This window comes from Polypterus senegalus, unplaced genomic scaffold, assembly GCF_016835505.1.
Source record: "Polypterus senegalus isolate Bchr_013 unplaced genomic scaffold, ASM1683550v1 scaffold_74, whole genome shotgun sequence".
NCBI classification, from domain to species: Eukaryota; Metazoa; Chordata; class Cladistia; order Polypteriformes; family Polypteridae; genus Polypterus; species Polypterus senegalus.
In genome coordinates this window covers 1-17,805 of record NW_024379235.1, presented here as the reverse complement: position 1 = coordinate 17,805, position 17,805 = coordinate 1, and the positions used below count along the sequence as shown (strand labels likewise).

At 42.4% G+C, this 17,805-nt stretch overlaps 1 protein-coding gene across 1 annotated transcript; it reads right to left on the bottom strand.

Moving 5' to 3' along the window:
* Positions 1-3,346: 3,346 nt before the first annotated feature.
* LOC120519836 (butyrophilin subfamily 1 member A1-like) lies at positions 3,347-17,533 on the bottom strand (the record flags this gene model as incomplete). Its single annotated transcript, XM_039742620.1, is given in 12 exon segments — positions 3,347-3,784; positions 3,787-3,840; positions 5,737-5,763; positions 5,857-5,883; positions 7,111-7,149; positions 9,893-9,919; positions 10,027-10,131; positions 10,856-11,137; positions 14,985-15,317; positions 15,698-15,769; positions 16,328-16,374; positions 17,427-17,533. Coding segments are annotated over 10 exon segments (1,402 nt in total), but the record flags the coding sequence as incomplete, so codon positions are not given.
* Positions 17,534-17,805: the final 272 nt, after the last annotated feature.

The following is a 17,805-nucleotide window of genomic DNA, read 5'->3' as shown; positions in this document are numbered from 1 at the left end:
CTGAAGTCCCCGATCATTTCCATGATTTTGCCCACCTTGAGGTGAAGTGAACTCAGCGGGTCCACTCATCACTCCTCACCATTCAGTAACAGACGTGATGGCGTCAGAATATAACAAGAGGCCTCTGAAGTGGTGTGTGGCGACACAAACACAAATGTGCTCTGGCGCTCTGCTTCTTCAGGTCTTCATGTTCAGTTCAGAGACAGAAGGCTCACAGCAAAGTGACAAGTGACACTGCAATGGCTACTGGGAATTTCATTGATGTAGCATTCAGCAGGACCATCCTGTTTGTTATTGAGATTTGAGCAAATCTGACATGAAAAGGTCCAAGAACTCCAGCTGAGGGGCAGACACATTCACAAATGTCATCTCAGAGCCATCAGGAGATTTGGACAATAAAAAAGAAAACAGCGGAGAGCCTGAAACACAGCGAGACGTCTTGTTATCTAAATCAGAGGAGTGAATGAAAAGATCTGACTTGACCTGAGACCACTGGGGGGCTACTGTATGACTGAATTATGAAATCAATCATTGTGATTTGTAAGTCACTTTGGATGGAGGTTTCTGCCACAACTCAAGGACTCATCTGAAGGGTGTCAGTGAAGTTCACAGCTGTAGTTCAAATCTAAATGTGTTTACAGTACGTGGTGTTCTGTCCTTGTGCCAAAGAAAGGGAACAGAAACGGGAAGTTTTAGTCTGTTAGCTGCTTTCTATTGTTGGATTAAATGTTTCATCTGTGGACTCGGAGTCTTTTCATTTTACATCCTGACAACTTAACACAATAATTATTGTATTTAGGGATGAATGCAGTCTTTAATATTAGGAATACGAATAAAGAAAAACATAAAACAAACCTGTGGTGGGCTGGCACCCTGCGGTTTCTTTCCTGCCTTGTGCCCTGTGCTGTCTGGGATTGGCTCCAGCAGACCCGTGACCCTCTAGTTAGGATATGGCGGGTTGGATAAAACAGACAGCCACACAAATTAGTGGGATTGATGTTTAACTTAATTAATGTGTGCAAATGGCGCCCTCGTGTGGACATGAACAGAATTAACAGCGAATTTTAAATCCAACAATTTTACTTTTGTATTATTCAGGCATCTTTTAAATATGAAAGTCACATAAATCTGATCTTTTAATTCTTTAAAGATAAAAATAAAATATTTCCTCAGACACACGTCATTGAAATTACTTTTCTTAAAAAATCAAGTAGCTTAAGTCTTGACATAACTTTTCAAGTTTTCTTCATCTACACACACAAGTGCATGAAGTTCCATCTAATGGCATATCTGGTGGCCTTCCTCAAAGTCACACCTCACCTGTCACACTTTGTTCTGCTGCTCTTCATTTTCTGTGTCACGTATTTCACTATCTGGGTGTGAAAATTCAACAAACAGCAAAGGTTTTATTCATTCATGTTGAACTGACAGCTTCTTCTTCCAAAATGTTCCTCCAAGAAAGGAGAAGATGATCAAACATTCAAGTTCAGGTTTACTGACAAGTGTGCAGATTACAGGAAACTCTTACTTGTCTGCTTGACAAACATGAACATCACGTTTAGAGTTTCATTAACATGTGAGAAAGTCAAAGATACAAACAGTGAGACCACCGACATGTGTGTGGTGTGCAGACGAGAGCAGTGACTGTGATTAGTGAGAGGAAGAGCATGAAGATCACGCTGATGACACGAGTTTATCTACAACTCCAAAGTCACTCAGCAAATCTCATCAGTGACTCAACTTTCATATTGCAGGCCAACGTGTATTTGTAGAGGCTTCTGTTCAACAAATGTAACTTTATTATTATTATTATTATTATTATTATTATTATTATTATTATGTGTGTATTATTATTATTAAGCCCCAAGTGGCCCAGTGCCTCACAGCTCCTAATTTCATTTCCCAGTCATGCTCAGCGTCTCTGTGGAGTTAACGTGTTCTCCTGGTGTCACATGACTTTTCTCCCAGTTCTCCCAGTCGCACATCCCCTGGTAACTGGTAACACCAGACAAACACACTTGCAGCTCTGTCCCTGACTCTATTTGAGTTCATTTATAAATGACAGACAAAGTGACATTTCTGAGTCTCACATACGCCTTCACACTCAAATGCACAATAAATAAACTGATTCAGACGAGGACTGGATTGATGAATTGGAGTCCATTTTTAATTATTTTAATTACACTTCATGACCACAAGAGGTGCCATTCACACACAATTCTGTATTCTATTGTCATTTTTAATTGTTCTGATTTCTGTGAAGTCGTCCATTTTTTAATTCTGTTTCTTCAGTTCTTTTCTCACGTCTAGCACTCTGTTCAGTAATTAAACTTATTATTGTCATTTCTGTCACACACTGCGACTCCAGCACTGCAGCAGACCACCTGTGTGTGTCACTGAAATGACGTCGAGTCTGCCGGAGGTTCAGGACTGTGAGGTGGACCCTCAGAGAAGTTCACGAGAAGCCATTTTCTTACAGAGGACAGCGCCGTGTCACCTCACTGATGTCGATGATTTCTTTTTGTAATTCCTGCCTTTCTTTATTTCATTTGGACGTCCCTTTCTGTTTTATTTCATTTCATCACAAACTCATCTCAGTGTTGATGAACTTCTCAGCAGACTTACAGTGTTGTGTATTTCAGTCCACGTTTAACAATAGAAGTATATAACGCTAGATAGGAATTCATGTTTGTCTGATCGGTGGTCTCGTAGTAGCACAGTGATTGGTGGTCCGCCTTCAGCTCTGGTGTCACAGGTTGGTTCTTATCCGTGTTGCCCCCACATTGACAGCCCCCTGTGACCCTGAATTAGATAAGCGAGTTACAAAATGGACGGTGGTCTCGATATTCAGGGTCTCGGATTTCTTCTGCTCAGCTCACACTCTTCATGTCTTTTAATGTCACAAAGTGGGCACCTCAGGGTCATCAGGACTGACCACCAGCAAGTGACGTCCACACGACTGAAGAAAACCAATCCAGTGCTGTGGAGAACACGACCATCTTTGTTGAATTCCTCTTTGAATGTCAAATTAAAGAGACGCACTCAGGATTTCTGTTCATTCTCAGCCCCTCAGATTCACATTTGATGATGGAGCCGACGCTTTGATCCGACGCCATTTAAAAATCCCAAGTGTTCAGTCCTGATGTCTCATTAAACACAGAAATCCTGAAAATGAAAATCAGACGAGCAGCAAACAGCAGGACACCTCAGGGGGGCTTTGAGTTCGGTGGTCTGATGTTAAAGAAAGTCTCCATCGGCTTTGTGCTGCTCAGAGATGGACAGACGACATTAATACAGAGGGGTCAGTGTGTGTGCAGGGGCAGATGACCAGAGGGGCGCGTTTTACCACCATCATTAAGACCAGGACTGAAGAACGGATAGAGGGGCTCAGTGAAGGAGTCTGTGAAGGTGTAGAGGTGAGAGCGGGACTGGGCATTGTAAAAGGAGACCTGACCTTCATCATAGTCCAGAAAGACCCCCACTGTCTGGGGCTTCACTCTCAGGTGGAGGGGGAGAGGATGGCCAATGCAAGCTGAGTACTCGTTCTCATTCCTCAGACACACAATCCAGTATCCATCATATGGGCTCACTGTAATCCTCCCCTTCCTGTTGGCCGACTCTCTGGCGACTCCTAAAGTCCACTTAGTCTTCCCCCCGACCTCCACCTCCCAGTAGTGTCTCCCTGACGTGAATCCTCCTCTGGCCAGGACATAAACACATTCGTCAAACCTCTTTGGATTGTCCGTCACTCCCTGTTGTGTGTCTGTCTGTCTCACTTCTTTCCGTCTTCAGACACAATGAGCCGTGGATGTGCAGTCTCAGGGTCAAAAGTGACATCAGCTGAGGAGAAGAAGAAGAAAAGAGGAAGACGTCAGGAAATCAGGGGACTTGAGGAAGACAACAACACATTTACACTCCTTGAAGGACCTGAACATTAAAAAGACAAAGACGTCAAACAGCACGTGTTCAGTTCTCAGCCCACCAAGCCCCTCGTGTGTCTCTTTGTGTCACTGCTCGGCCCCCCTGTGTAGTCGCACCTCTGACCTCCTCCATTTTATCTTCATTTAACCCTAAAGAGCCTGATCACCACGCTGTGAACATTTTAATAAAAGACGAATCACACAGCGAGGATTTGTTAAAGACACAAACAAGAAGACCACCAGTGAGGCCTGGCACTCGTTCACAGACTCACCAGCAGCTCTCAGACTTGTCGTCACTAACCTGAGGGTCTCATGTCCCCCCTGGCCTGTTGTCCTCCTGTTCCTGTCATTCCTGTCCACTTTGATTCATTTTGCTCTGCTCTGCTCTGTCGGTGACTCTGTCACTTTTCTCGTCCTTACACTGCGTTGGTGGCCTTTTATTTAGCAGACCCCCCACTTTATGTTTCTCAGTTCCTTGTCAGAAGTGACAATGGGGGGCACTGAATTTATGACACTGAATCTAACAACACAAGATGGCCGCCTGTCAGTGATGAGGATGAAGTGTCACAAGTCATCAGTCAGCAGGGACACCATGTGACCAGTCAGTACAGGTGAGGGGGGCTTTAATAAGGAGAGGGGGACGAGAGGACATACAAGGTGACAACACTGATAGTGACGACAAAGGACAGGACAGCAGGACAAAACACAAAGTGGCACTAAAGAGGGGACAGGACTGGACACTGAGGGGCTGAGAATGGACAGCGGGCCCTGTGAGGACTCAGCAGCACTCAGTTTACTTTAAAAGAGCAAGCGTTGGGAGTGAAAACCTCAAGTGTGTCCTCAGTGTTGTCATCTCACAAATACTTCAACATCGACATGCTGGAAATGGGGGCCTGAGAAAGGGTCTGCACTGAAACACAAGAGGGTCCTAAGTGACAGAAGGGACATCATGGAGTCTTTAAGTAGCAGGATTAGTGACAATGACACGCAGTGCTAATCGGTACGAGACCACCGAATCAAAATGACCTTCTGAGAATAAAGTCTACAAGACAAACGAGCGTCCTTTGTACCGAGGAAGACATCTGAGGAGTTGTGTCTGCACGAGGAGGGTCCGGTCTTTAGTTCTGTCTTTACTGACTTGTCTGACGTTCTTGAAACACAAAATAAAGTAATGTCCGCCTGCCAAGGAGAATCCAGCTGTTTATGACAGAGGACTGTTTAGTGAACTTCATAGGAATAAGAGAACTAGCGATATTCAAAGAGACCACCAGGGGGCAGTAGAGGCTGAGGTCTTCCTGTTCCTTAACTAGCAGCTCATCTGCCTTTAAACACACAGAACAAGCAGCCATCCATTGTCATAACCTGCTTATCCAGGGCAGAGTCGAGGGGCAGATGGAGCCGATCACAGCAGGCATCAGGGCAGGCAGGAACAACACATGGACGGGACGCCAGTCCATCAGCGGGCAAACACTCAGACACACATCAGGGCTAACTGAGCGTCACCGGACCACCTAACCTGCATGTCTTTGGAGCACACGGAGGAGACCCTCACAGTCACAGGCAGAACATGCAAACTCCACACAAGGAGCCCCCAGGATGTGAACCCCAGTGTCCTTACTGGAGATGGCAGCGCTACCACTGTGTCACCATGTCACCCACACAGAGGGACCTCAGCCATTAACTGAGACCTGGGGGACAGTCACAGAGCTCACAAGGTGCTGCTTGTCATGGTCATGAAGGTGACACGTTTAACATGAAGACACAAAGACTACAGACACAGAAAATGAGAATTTCATGACCAGCTTATCAACCGTACCTGCTGAGCTGCATATTCTCCTCCATTCTGTAAAATAATAAATAAAGAAATAAACTTAATGAGTCCAATAAAGAGTGAGACTTGAAAGACCCCCAGTGACCCCCAGTTCAAATATTGTACCTGCATTGGTGACGCGTTGTGACTTTTCTGCAGAAGAAGAGAGCTGCGTTACTGAGTGAATAATCAGGTGGGTCAACTTAACACATCATCTCTTCAGTTCTCACTCGCTACTTTCATTTACTTTCATTTTCCTCTTCTGAAGTCTTAAAATATCTTTGCATTTCAAATTTCCCTTCATAAAGCCCCTTATAATAGACAGCAGAACAATGGACATGACAATAGCTGGAGTGCCAAGCACAGACTGAAAGTGGATTTGCAGAATTAACAGCCTACTGGCCTTTGGCTTTGAATCTGCGTGACGTCTGATGAAGAAGGAACAGAATTATTTATGATTATTAGGAGTGGAGGTCCTACTGTGAGACTTCTGACCGTGTCCTCGTGACCACAGAAACACAGAAATGAACGCTGCAGGTGTAATTAGTGTGACTGCAATACAATAAGACACGTGCCAGAAGACCCTCGTCTTGACCAGTTTGTCTCCTACTGATGGCCTTGCTATTTGTCTTCTCCATTGTCAGTTCAAATGGCTCCTCAGTGCCAACTGTCTGAGTGTCGGTGACCAGAAACAAACTGCTGTGTGACCTGAGAGATCAGAGTGACAGTGGAGGACTGAACTTCTATCAGGTGACATGTGATGCCCACTTCACGGGGTCCTGCTCACTCTTAGGGGTTCACAGTTAAAATAATGTGGTGAATCCAAATGTGAGGACAGAAATCCAAATGTTTAATAATCAGACTGAGTGGAGCAGACGGAGCTTTAGAATAAAACAACAGCAAACAAAGGATAAGGAGGACTCTTGTGTTGTGTCCAGTACTACTGAGGTAGGGTCTGAGCCCCAGGACCCTCAAACTGATGGACCAACGATAAGAAGAGTGGACTAAAATAAAAGAAGAAGATGAGAAGAAAACACAAGGCACCTTACTGAGTGGCGTAAATAAGATACGAGAGGACAGCACAGTGGGCACCTCAGGGTGTGTGTGAGCTAAGAACGTTCAAACAGTTCTTATAAAATACTGATTCACTCTCAGACATGGAATCAAATACAAATCATATTCATAATAATATTATCAGGAAAGCATCCTTAGACTCCAGAATGTTTCTTAGCAAAGTGCCTCTACTTGGACTTGTCATTTCTAGCACTAATGTTTCACGTTCTTATTGTGTCCCTTGAATTACTAAACTCTCTCCCTCCATTTAAATCTTTAACAGTTTTATTTTGCATTTTAATACAAAGAAGAAAAATCTTTTCTTACCAATTTCCTTGTGCAGGAACCATATAGGAAGGAATCCAACTGTAGACACAAAGAGAAGAACAAAGTGAACATTTGAGAAGAGAAGTGGGACTGACAACACCAGTCTCTCCATGGATGAAGGACACCTCAGATGAATATTTATATATACTGTATATTGTGAACGTCATACCGGATGGAGTGGCGTCACAACTGGGGTGAAGGCTGATACTTTGTCCAGCTGGGAGGCCACAATGAAAGGCTGTGCCAACTGCCCAGGATGGCTTTTGGTTCTTGTCCTACGTGGTGGAAATTTAACAGATGGACGGGATGACATATCAAGGACAATACAGCCTACAATATGAGAGATGGCAGTGATCCACTGGCTCAGTTCATATGACTTGTAGTTCAGAAGGGCAATCCTGCCAGGGTCTGTGTCTGCCACCAGAGGGCACTTCCATAAGAGAGCCTACAGTACCTGATCATGTGACCCCCATATGTGCTTTCAGAATGCAATGTCATGACACCAGAAGTACACCAGGGTCCAACATACAAGAGAGCGTCTCCTTCACTTGGAGAGTCAGAGTTGGGAGGAAGAGGATGACACTCACTAAGGAGGAGCAGAGGGAGACAATAAAGCACTTATTTGACGTATTGTTTAAAGTAAGAGTTGTGAGGTGTTGTCATGTAATAAAACATGTTATGTTATCCTCCGTTGGTGTCTGACGTGGTTGTATCTGCTGTTCAGAGCTCTGGGGCACCCCTAGTGGCCACAAAATATACAGCAATATGTCTGCTTCTGAGGTTGACTAGGGACATTGTCACAAGTGAAGACTTTTCAGGTGACATACGTTACATACGATACCATATTTATATGTAACCTTTAGGGGAAATGACAGAGATGTACGATTTAGGAGATCATTGTTACGCAGATGACACTCAAATCCATATTGGGGTAAACTTCCACCACTACTCTCCTCACAAACTGACTCCATGAAACAAAGTCAAGGGTGCAGCAGAGGATCTTTAATGGGTCCTTCTTCATCTGTACAAAAAATAAATCATTTGAGTTCATCTGTTGATAGAATTCTGTTATCACCTACCATTAATGTCTGTGACCTTGGAGTTATTTATGACAGTCAGCTCACGTTTGATGCACACATTAAAAACATTACCAAAATGTATTTGTTTCATCAGCACAAGATGGCATGACCCTGAATATTTCTGTTACTATCTGCTTCTGAAAAGAGTATTCATGTCTTCATCTAAGGCCCTTCATCATTGAGATTATTGCAATGCTCTTCTCTTTGGTCTACCAGCAAATTCTCTTAAGAAGCTCCAGTGTGTGCAAAACTGTGCTGCTCAGACTCGTACCCATACGTCACTGAACCGTCACATCACCCCTGTACTGGCGTCACTGCACTGGCTCTCTGCTCACAAACACGTCACATTTAAAACTCTCATTCTAACACACAAAGAAGTCCACGGCACAGCCTCTCGTCACATCTGTGGCCTCGTCAGACCCTCCATTCTGCTGGCTCTTTGTCCTGCAGGAGGAAACTTCAAGTCATGGAGGATGAGAACTTGATTTACAGAATCTAATGACGTTCTGTTTGACTCTCCTGCTTTGATTGGATTTATTACTGGATATCACAAATTGGTTTTACTTTGTTATTTACTGCTTATTTTATACTTTGTATTCTTCTTTTCTTGCTATGCCTTATTGCACTCTGGTTCAAGAAAAGTGTGTTACAAATCAAATGTGCTATTATTATTATTATTATTATTATTATTATTATTATTATTAAGTGAACCTGCTGGCACTGAGGTTGGCACTGCTGCCCAGCCCAGTCAGTGTGGATGCTTCTCTTCTCTCTGCGTGGCTTTCTCTGCTGTTTATTCCAAAGAAGAACAATAAATATGTTAAGAGTATTAGTGTGTGTGTGTGAGTGTGTGTGTATGTGAGTGCGAGTGTGTGTGTGAGTGTGTGTGTGTGTGTGTGTGAGTCACAGACTGGCACCTTACAAATGGATTTCTACTGTCGTGTGTCAACTCTCTGCTACTGTTAATTGGAATCAGAAAACAGATGAATGAATTTTAGATTCAAAATCATAAAATAAATTTAAAAAGCTGTTTATTTTTTATTGATTTTTGTTTCCTTCCCTATTCCCACATGAAGCACCAACACAAAGGAGACACAGAAGACTTCACTGAACGTGGTGGGCCACATTGGCTCAATGCTGACCATTTTCAAATCGTCTCCTCTTCACATTCAGGCTGGCCGGCCTGATCTCCCATTTTGAATTTCCTGGCCAGTTCACGTTTATTCAGTCACTTCAAGGCCTTCACTAATTGAACTGCTCAGATATTCTTGGACTCTGAAGACCCCTGAGAAGCCACCTCACCATCACAGGAGACAGATGAGCAGTGGCCAAGTAGAAAGAGGTAAATCAGCACAAGTCAAACTCATCAGACCAGTCCTTGATCAGAGTGTCTCATATCTACAGCCCTGTGCTGACTCACGACTAGAGAGAGGACTAAATGTGTAATGGAGGAGCCATTTGGCACTCAGAGCACACGTGACGTTAGGTTTGTCAGCCCACAGCACTCAAACTCCAGGTCAGCTCCTGGTATGATGTCTCCAGTGGACAGTCTGCATGTCCTTCCATTGTCAGTGGATTTCCAATGTGGACTCCTACAGCCGCTAACTGTGAATTGTGTGATCAAAATACAAACTGACTGACACGTCTCAGGATTCACCGATGACAGTAAAAGCCACAAAGAACTGAAATCAAACTGTACTCACCTATTGAATCATATCTGGTGTTTGTTTCTATTGAAGATAAAAAAGAATATAAAGATGAATTATTTATGAATAACTTTATCATTTACTGAGCATTCTGTCTGTTCTGATGTCGATGTGAGATCTTCTGTCCTCACCTCTCATTCTTCTCCAAAGAATGACCAGCAGGGGAGTCACCACTAAGCAAAGAACCAACAAGATACAGAAAGCCACCAACCAGCCAGAGACCCCTGGGGAGAAACCTGCAAAATGAGGGGAAGACGTGTGAGTCTGTGAGACAGGAATGAGGTTCAGGTGAGGAACACACAGAAGAATCCATCAAGTGGGACTCCTTCATGCTAAGGGGAGCATCATGAGAGCCTGCATTTACACCACAGATGATGTGCTCCTGTAGCTGGAGCCTGGGACCAAACACAGCTTCACACCTTCACATGTCATCAGCATGTCCATCAGCCCTCTCGTTATCCATCATTAATTATCCAGTATCTCACCTCCATTAATGTCCACTCAGTGTCGTTCTCCTCCAGTGTTTGTCTCCTACGTCTTTTAATCTACACGTTTACTTTTAATTTCTTTGAATCACGTGACACAGATATATATGGGGGTCCACTCCTAGACTGAATTTTCTATTTTTCTATTTTCACGATGGCCTTGTCTCAAAGTCGCTCTGCTAGCCAACTGTACCTGACATTGTAGATTTGTTCACGCGTGTGTGTGGTGATGTGAATTCCTGTATTTCAAAGTTCCAACTCTTATTTATATTTCATTTCCACTTATAGATCTTTTCTTTTAATGTGCATATGGCACATCGTTTAACACTAAATTAGTTACTACATTGATTTTCCAGGTAATTAGTAAATGGGAGCCTAGCTTTGTAAGATGATCTACAAATATGTGCTTTAGTGCCACATTCTGTGTAAAAATAAAAGTGTCGATGCTGCTAGTGCCACACTATTAATGACGTACTGTAGATGCCAAGTCCGGAGTGCCAGTCTGGCTTTGGTGCTTTACTTCTCATCAGACAGCTGAACACGTTGTACTCCTCCTTCACCGGGAGGACGCTGCTCACTCTCAGAAGACCCTCGGAGTCCCGCTCTGACTTTATTGTGGACTGTGGCGTCACGTCTGCCCCATTCATGTCCCTCCAGGTGACTTCTGGTTGGGGGTTCCACTTCTCAGCGCTGCACTCCAGTTGGGTCTTCTGGCCTTCAGTGGAGCTCATAGAAATGGAGGGCTGAGCACCTAAAACTAATGAAACACAAAGAGTGGAAGACCAGTAAAGAGAATAAGAAGAAACACTTAAACATCAGCTGACATGGCATACGGTTAGGAATGAACTGCTCAGATAAAGGAATTTGGTTTTTTTAGTTTGGAGTGTAGGCTTTGATTTTATTTTGTTTGACTTGTTTCTGTTCATTTTATTTATTGCTTATATTTAATGAAACTTGGCAGAGCCACCTGATGGCATCCAGTGTCAAGTTTTAGCCAGGGTCTTAACCCACTTTAGGTGCAGTTTACCATCTGTGGTCTTTTGGTGATTTTTAAATATTATAATTGTGTATATTTCATTGTTTTTGTCCTTATGTATGTTATGTTTGGAATCTTGCTCTGTTTATTACTTACCTGTAATGTTTTAGCATATCTAGTGTCACACACAAGCACATGGGGAGAAGCTTATGGAACCGAAGTGCATCACAACAAGTCAAGCCAGGGGACTATGGTGGGGTACTAACCTCTCTCTATCTGTTTCTGTAGAGAAGACGAAGCACCACCGCCATAATCCTACCTGGACACCTAAGAGAACAGCACTTCCAGGTCCCTTTCTCTCCTCTGGTCCCCCACTGATGACGTCCACTACCCATCCCACCACGTCTTCACAGCATTCCATGTTGATAATTTCTGGTCTGGCTCTTTAAAATGTCCGTCCACCCATCCCTTTTTGTCTGATGATTTCTTGCAATGATTTTGACCTTTTCTTTACGGTATACAAGGCTAAACACCCCAAATCCTTATGAGCATTTTGTTGTAATTACTACACTAGTTATACACCTTATATCATTTGTAGAGTTTCAGGGCTGCAGGACCATTGAGATGATGTTTATTTGTATCACACAATGTTACTGATTCAAGGTTTTCTCATTTTTAATGTATTTTGTATTTTATTCTGGTTTGTCAACATTTATTTTACTTCAGTTCTTTGTATATTCTGTATTTGTCTTAATTTAGTGTTTGTTTCCAATGTCTTTGAACATTTTGAACATTTGAACAATCTAGACGAGAACAGGCCATTCAGCCCAACAAAGCTCGCCAGTCCTATCCACTTGTTTCCTCCAAGAAAACATCAAGTTGAGTTTTGAACGTCCCTAACGTCTTACTGTCTACCACACTACTTGGTAGCTTATTCCAAGTGTCTATCGTTCTTTGTGTAAAGAAAAACTTCCTAATGTTTGTGTGAAATTTACCCTTAACAAGTTTCCAACTGTGTCCCCATGTTCTTGATGAACTCATTTTAAAATACAAGTCTCGATCCACTGGACTAATTCACTTCATAATTTTAAACACTTCAATCATGTCACCTCTTAATCTTCTTTTGCTTAAACTGTAAAGGCTCAGCTCTTTTCATCTTCTCTCATAACTCATCCCCTGTAGCCCTGTAATCAGCCTAGTCGCTCTTCTCTGGACCTTTTCTAGTGCTGTTATGTCCTTTTTGTAGCCTGGAGACCAAAACTGCACACAGTACTCCAGATGAGGCCTCACCAGTGCATTATAAAGGTTGAGCAGAACCTCCTGTGACTTGTACTCCACACATCAAGGCGCTATATAACCTGGCATTCTGTTAGCCTTCTTAATGGCTTCTGAACACTGTTGGGAAGTTGATAGCTTAGAGTACACTATGACTCCTAAATCCTTCTCATAAGGTGGACTCTCGATTTTCCGACCGCCCATTGAGTATTCAAACCTAATATTTTTACTTCCTATGTGTAATTCTTTACATTTACTGACATTAAATTTCATCTGCCACAAATCTGCCCAAGCCTGTCTGCTATCCAAGTCCTTCTGTAATGATATAACGGATTTCAAATTATCTGCTAATCCACCTATTTTGGTATCATCAGCAAACTTAACCAGCGTGTTACTTATATTCCTATCTAAATCATTTATATATATTAAAAATAGCAGCAGCCCTAGCACTGCCCCCTGCTGGTCACCACTCTTAACATCGGCCAGTTCTGATGAGGTTCCTCGCACCATCACCCTCTGCTTCCTGTGTCTGAGCCAATTCTGCACCCATCTAAAAACATCACCCTGAACTCCCACTTCTTTTAATTTGATGCCCAACCTCTCATGTGGCACCTTTCTGAAAGTCAAGATAAATAATCTCATAAGCTCTACTTTGATCGTATCCTTTTGTTGCCTCCTCATAGAATTCCAACATGTTAGTAAAACACGACCTCCCTCTTCTGACCCCTTGTTGACTGTTCAGAATAACTCCTGTCCTTGCCATGTGTTGCTCAATCTTCTCCTTAATAATTCCTTCCATTAATTTTCCTGTGATGCATGTTAAGCTTACTGGCCTATAGTTGCTCTGATCTGCCCTGTCACCCTTTTTATATAACAGGATGATATTTGCCATTTTCCAGTCCTTCAGAATTTCTCCAGTATGCACTGACGTCCTGAAAATATGTGTCAAGGGTTTATATCTGTACTCACTAGCCTCCTTAAGAACACGAGGATAAATATTATCTGGGCCTGGTGATTTGTTTGATTTCATCTAATTTACTCTGAGCAGCACTTCTCTCTCTACAATTTCCAAATCCCTCATTACCTCCTTAGTAGTCCCTGTTACTGCTCTGAGGTTATCCACTTGCTCACTTGTAAACACCTCAGAAAAATGTAAGTTTAGGGCATCTGCTATTTCACTGTCTGTATCTTTTAATTCCCTTTACTATTCCTGATGCACTTGACCTCCTCCTTGACTGTTTCTTTACTACTCAAATACTGAAATAATCTCTTAGGGTCTTCTTTCTCCTTATCTGCTCTATTCCTCTCCAACTGTCTTTTAGCCTCTCTGATATCCTTCTTAATGGTTGCCCTCATGTTCTCATATGCGCTACGGTTCTCTTTGCAGTCATTATTCTTATATGCCTTATACAGCAGTTTTTCCTTTGCAACTTCTTTTTTAAATCTTTATTAATCCATCGTGGAGTTTTTTAGTTTCCTATTAATTCCAAATTTAGGTCTGTATCTGTCCTGCATTACATTTTTAAACCTGTTCCACTGCTCCTCGACTGTCTCCACATTTAAAAGCTTATCCCAGTCTATCCTACTTAGACTTTGTCGCATCTGCTCAAAATTAGCCCTACCAAAGTTCAACCACAATTTTAGTCTTTGCATCTGCACTCTTACAAAATACTGAGAATTGTATGACATTCTGGTCACACGACCCTAGTGGTCCAATCACCTCTACACCCTCAATTCTATCCTGATTATTACAGAATACTAAATCCAGACAGGCTTCACTCCGTGTTGGTGCTTTAACATGCTGTGTTAAAAAACAGTCGCTGATTACTTCTAAAACTCCTGCTCTTGTGCTCCTCCATCTTCAAGGTTATCCCAGTTAATATTTGGATAATTAAAGTCCCCCATGACTATAATATCTCCCTGTAAACTTGCCTTTTTGATATTACTGAAAAGATGTGTGTTGAAATTACTGTCATATATTCTCTGTTGTTCTTTCTGTGAAGAGCTTTGATAAGGAGGAATGTACTACATAAATAAATTGTTTCATTATTATTATTATTATTATTATTATTATTATTATTACTATTATCTTCCTTATCTCATCATGGGACCCAGTGACTCATATTAGCCGACTTTAACATCACCAGTTAACCCAATTCATACGTCTTTCTGTTTGAAAGGAAAATCATAAAACTCAGAAAAAAAGTCGAACCTGATGAGGAGGTAGAAGTGCAAACTCTACACTGACAACAAGTGTTCATGGGAAGTGGACATGGACTTCATCAGGCAGTAGATCTAGCCACTGAGTCATTGTGCCATCCCATAATACAACTAGAAACAAATGCACACTGACCTTCAACAGTGAGTGAGACCTGAGTCTCCTCTTCTGTTTGTCCTGAGTACACATTACACCTGTAGAGATGTTCATCAGAAACACGGACATTTCTGATTATTAGAGACACGTTGCCATTCTTGAGGTTGTCTCTGCTCAGAGTTCTTCTTGTGTCACTCTGTATCCCGATATTGTAATTGGTGTATAACAGCTCTGGTGTCCTGATGTTAGTTGTAAACCACCTCACTTCAAAGGCCTCGGCATTAACAGCTGGTGAGAGGGAGGCTGGCAGGACCACATCTTCACCGACATAAGTGACGACAGGCTTAGAAGGACCGACAACGATGAAGCTGTCTGAAAAGGAAACCACAAGAGTGGAGTGACGACCAGGATGTGATTTGTAAATTAGAAAAAATGACAAAAGTTAATGAAAACCATGTTAGCCTACTCATAAATGTTTCATTATCATTTCATCTTTCTGACCTCTTGTAAAATAAACTGTCCTTAAATTATTTTCCACATTTAAACTATTGAAAGCCATAAAACAAAAAACAATTAAATTCTTTCTCTTACTTTTCTTTGACAAAAAAGCTTACAAATAAATAAATAAATATTCTTTGTAAAGAGACTTGCTTCTGCTGAACTTTGCTAAAAAGAGAAATGTGTAAATAAATAGTATGAAACATTTAGCACACCTAAAAATGAACAAAATATAACCAGCCAGCCATCCATACCTGCCCAGGAGATATCTGTGTTGTGTAGAAACAATAAGATAAGAAGAGTCCATCGCGTCTGAAGGTTCATGGCTGAAACACAAAGAAGAGCTCATTGTACCTGTGAAGTCAGCTCCTCTGACAGACTGGTGTGTAAAACAACTCACAGATAAAACTGCGTCATCTACACTTCAAATGACAGGAGCAGAGACCACCATTTATAGCTTGACAGCCCCCTAGCCTTGACTCTCTAAGAAGACAAGAAAAAACTCCCAAAAAAAACCTTGTAGGGAAAAAATGGAAGAAACCTCAGGAAAGGCAGTTCAGAAAGAGACCCCTTACAGGTAGGTTGGGCGTGCAGTGGGTGTCAAAAAGAAAAAGGGGGTCAATACAATACAATACAATACAATACACAGAACAGAACAAATCCAGTATAAAAATAGAAATATTACAAGTATGGAGCAGGATTTAACAGTAGATGATATCCCATAATATGATTTGGATTTGTTTTAGAGTCCTGGAGACCTCGGCCATCAAGCTGCCTCCCCCATTTGGCAAATCCACAGCTGAGTCAATGCTGGGCCAGCCAATCTGATGAAAGGACCGCTCTAGCCGACGATTCCTGCGATCCACCATCAGAGATGACTTTACCTTAGGCAGATAAAACAACTTGGCAGGTGGGCCGTGGCATCAAGTGCCTCATTTGAGTACCAAGAAGAGAAACAGAATAGGTGAGGGTTAGTATCCAATTATAACAATCATGTTACTTATGTTTTAGTGCTAATGACTGACAACAGAGATGCAGTCTGTACAGTTAATCAGCAGCTCTAGTCAGGGTGTGCTAAACTGAAGTAGTGAGTCTTCAGCTGAGATTTAAAAGCTGAGACCAAAGGGGCATCTCTTACAGTAGCAGGCAGACCAGTCCACAGTTTAGGGGCCCTGTAACTAAAAGCATGACCTCCCACTGTTATTTTATTGGAATCCTAAGCAGACCGCCATCTTGAGATCTTAATGTGCGCTCAGGTTTGTAAGTGGTGATAAGTTCAGACAAGTAAGCCAGACCTCAGCCACTTAATGCTTTATATGTTAAAAGGAGGATTTTTAAATTTTACGTGTTAATAACTCCGGGGCTTTAACTGACATTCTTTGCTTGATTTACTTCCTGTGCACTTTGGTTGACATGAAGCTTTTCGACTCGACTCTCAGCTCATTTATTTTAATATTTTCATCTTTTACCTCATTGATCTTTCTGATAAGCGCTCTCTCATCCCAGTGACCTCACATTTCTTCCCTTATCTATCCATCCATCCATCCATTATCCAACCTGCTATATCCTAACTACAGGGTCACGGGGGTCCACTGGAGTCAATCCCAGCCAAAACAGGGTGCAAGGAAGGAAACAAACCCCGGCCAGGGCGCCAGCCCACCGCAGGGCACACACACACACATACACACTCACACACCAAGCACACACTAGGGACAATTTAGGATCACCAATGCACCTAACATGCATGTCTTTGAACTGTGGGAGGAAACCCACGCAGACACGGTGAGAACATGCAAACTCCACACAGAGAGACCTGGGAAGTGAACCTCCTACCTGTGAGTCAGCAGCTACCCACTGTACCACCGTGCAATCCTTCACTTATATAGTTTGGTTTTAATAATTTCTACCACAATGGCACAGGAATGACACTCTGTCATCAAACTGGCAGACATCAGTGGTATAGCTGTGGTCTGTCACACCCACCTTTGCCTTATTGTAGCCCCCCAAGGAACATCGGCATCAGACTGGCCCACCCAGTGGTCACCAACTGGAATTTGTTCTTTTCTTCTGTCTCTATTGTTCTGGACTGGTGAGTCCTAGAAAGTATGAGATTCACTTTAGAGATGACCAGGAGATGAAAGAGAAAGCAAAGCTGTTATGAATGTAGGAGGACATTTCATAAATAAAGAATTGAGGCCAGAAGAACAAAAAAAGGGAAATGGGAAAAAGTTCATTAGCCTAAAAAACAAATGGTGCCTACTTCGGCTATACGGTATAAAAAGGTATTTGTGAAAGGTATTCCTTTGCTGTATATAAGTATAATTTACAAGCTGGACACCATTATTTTATACCAGAAGAATTG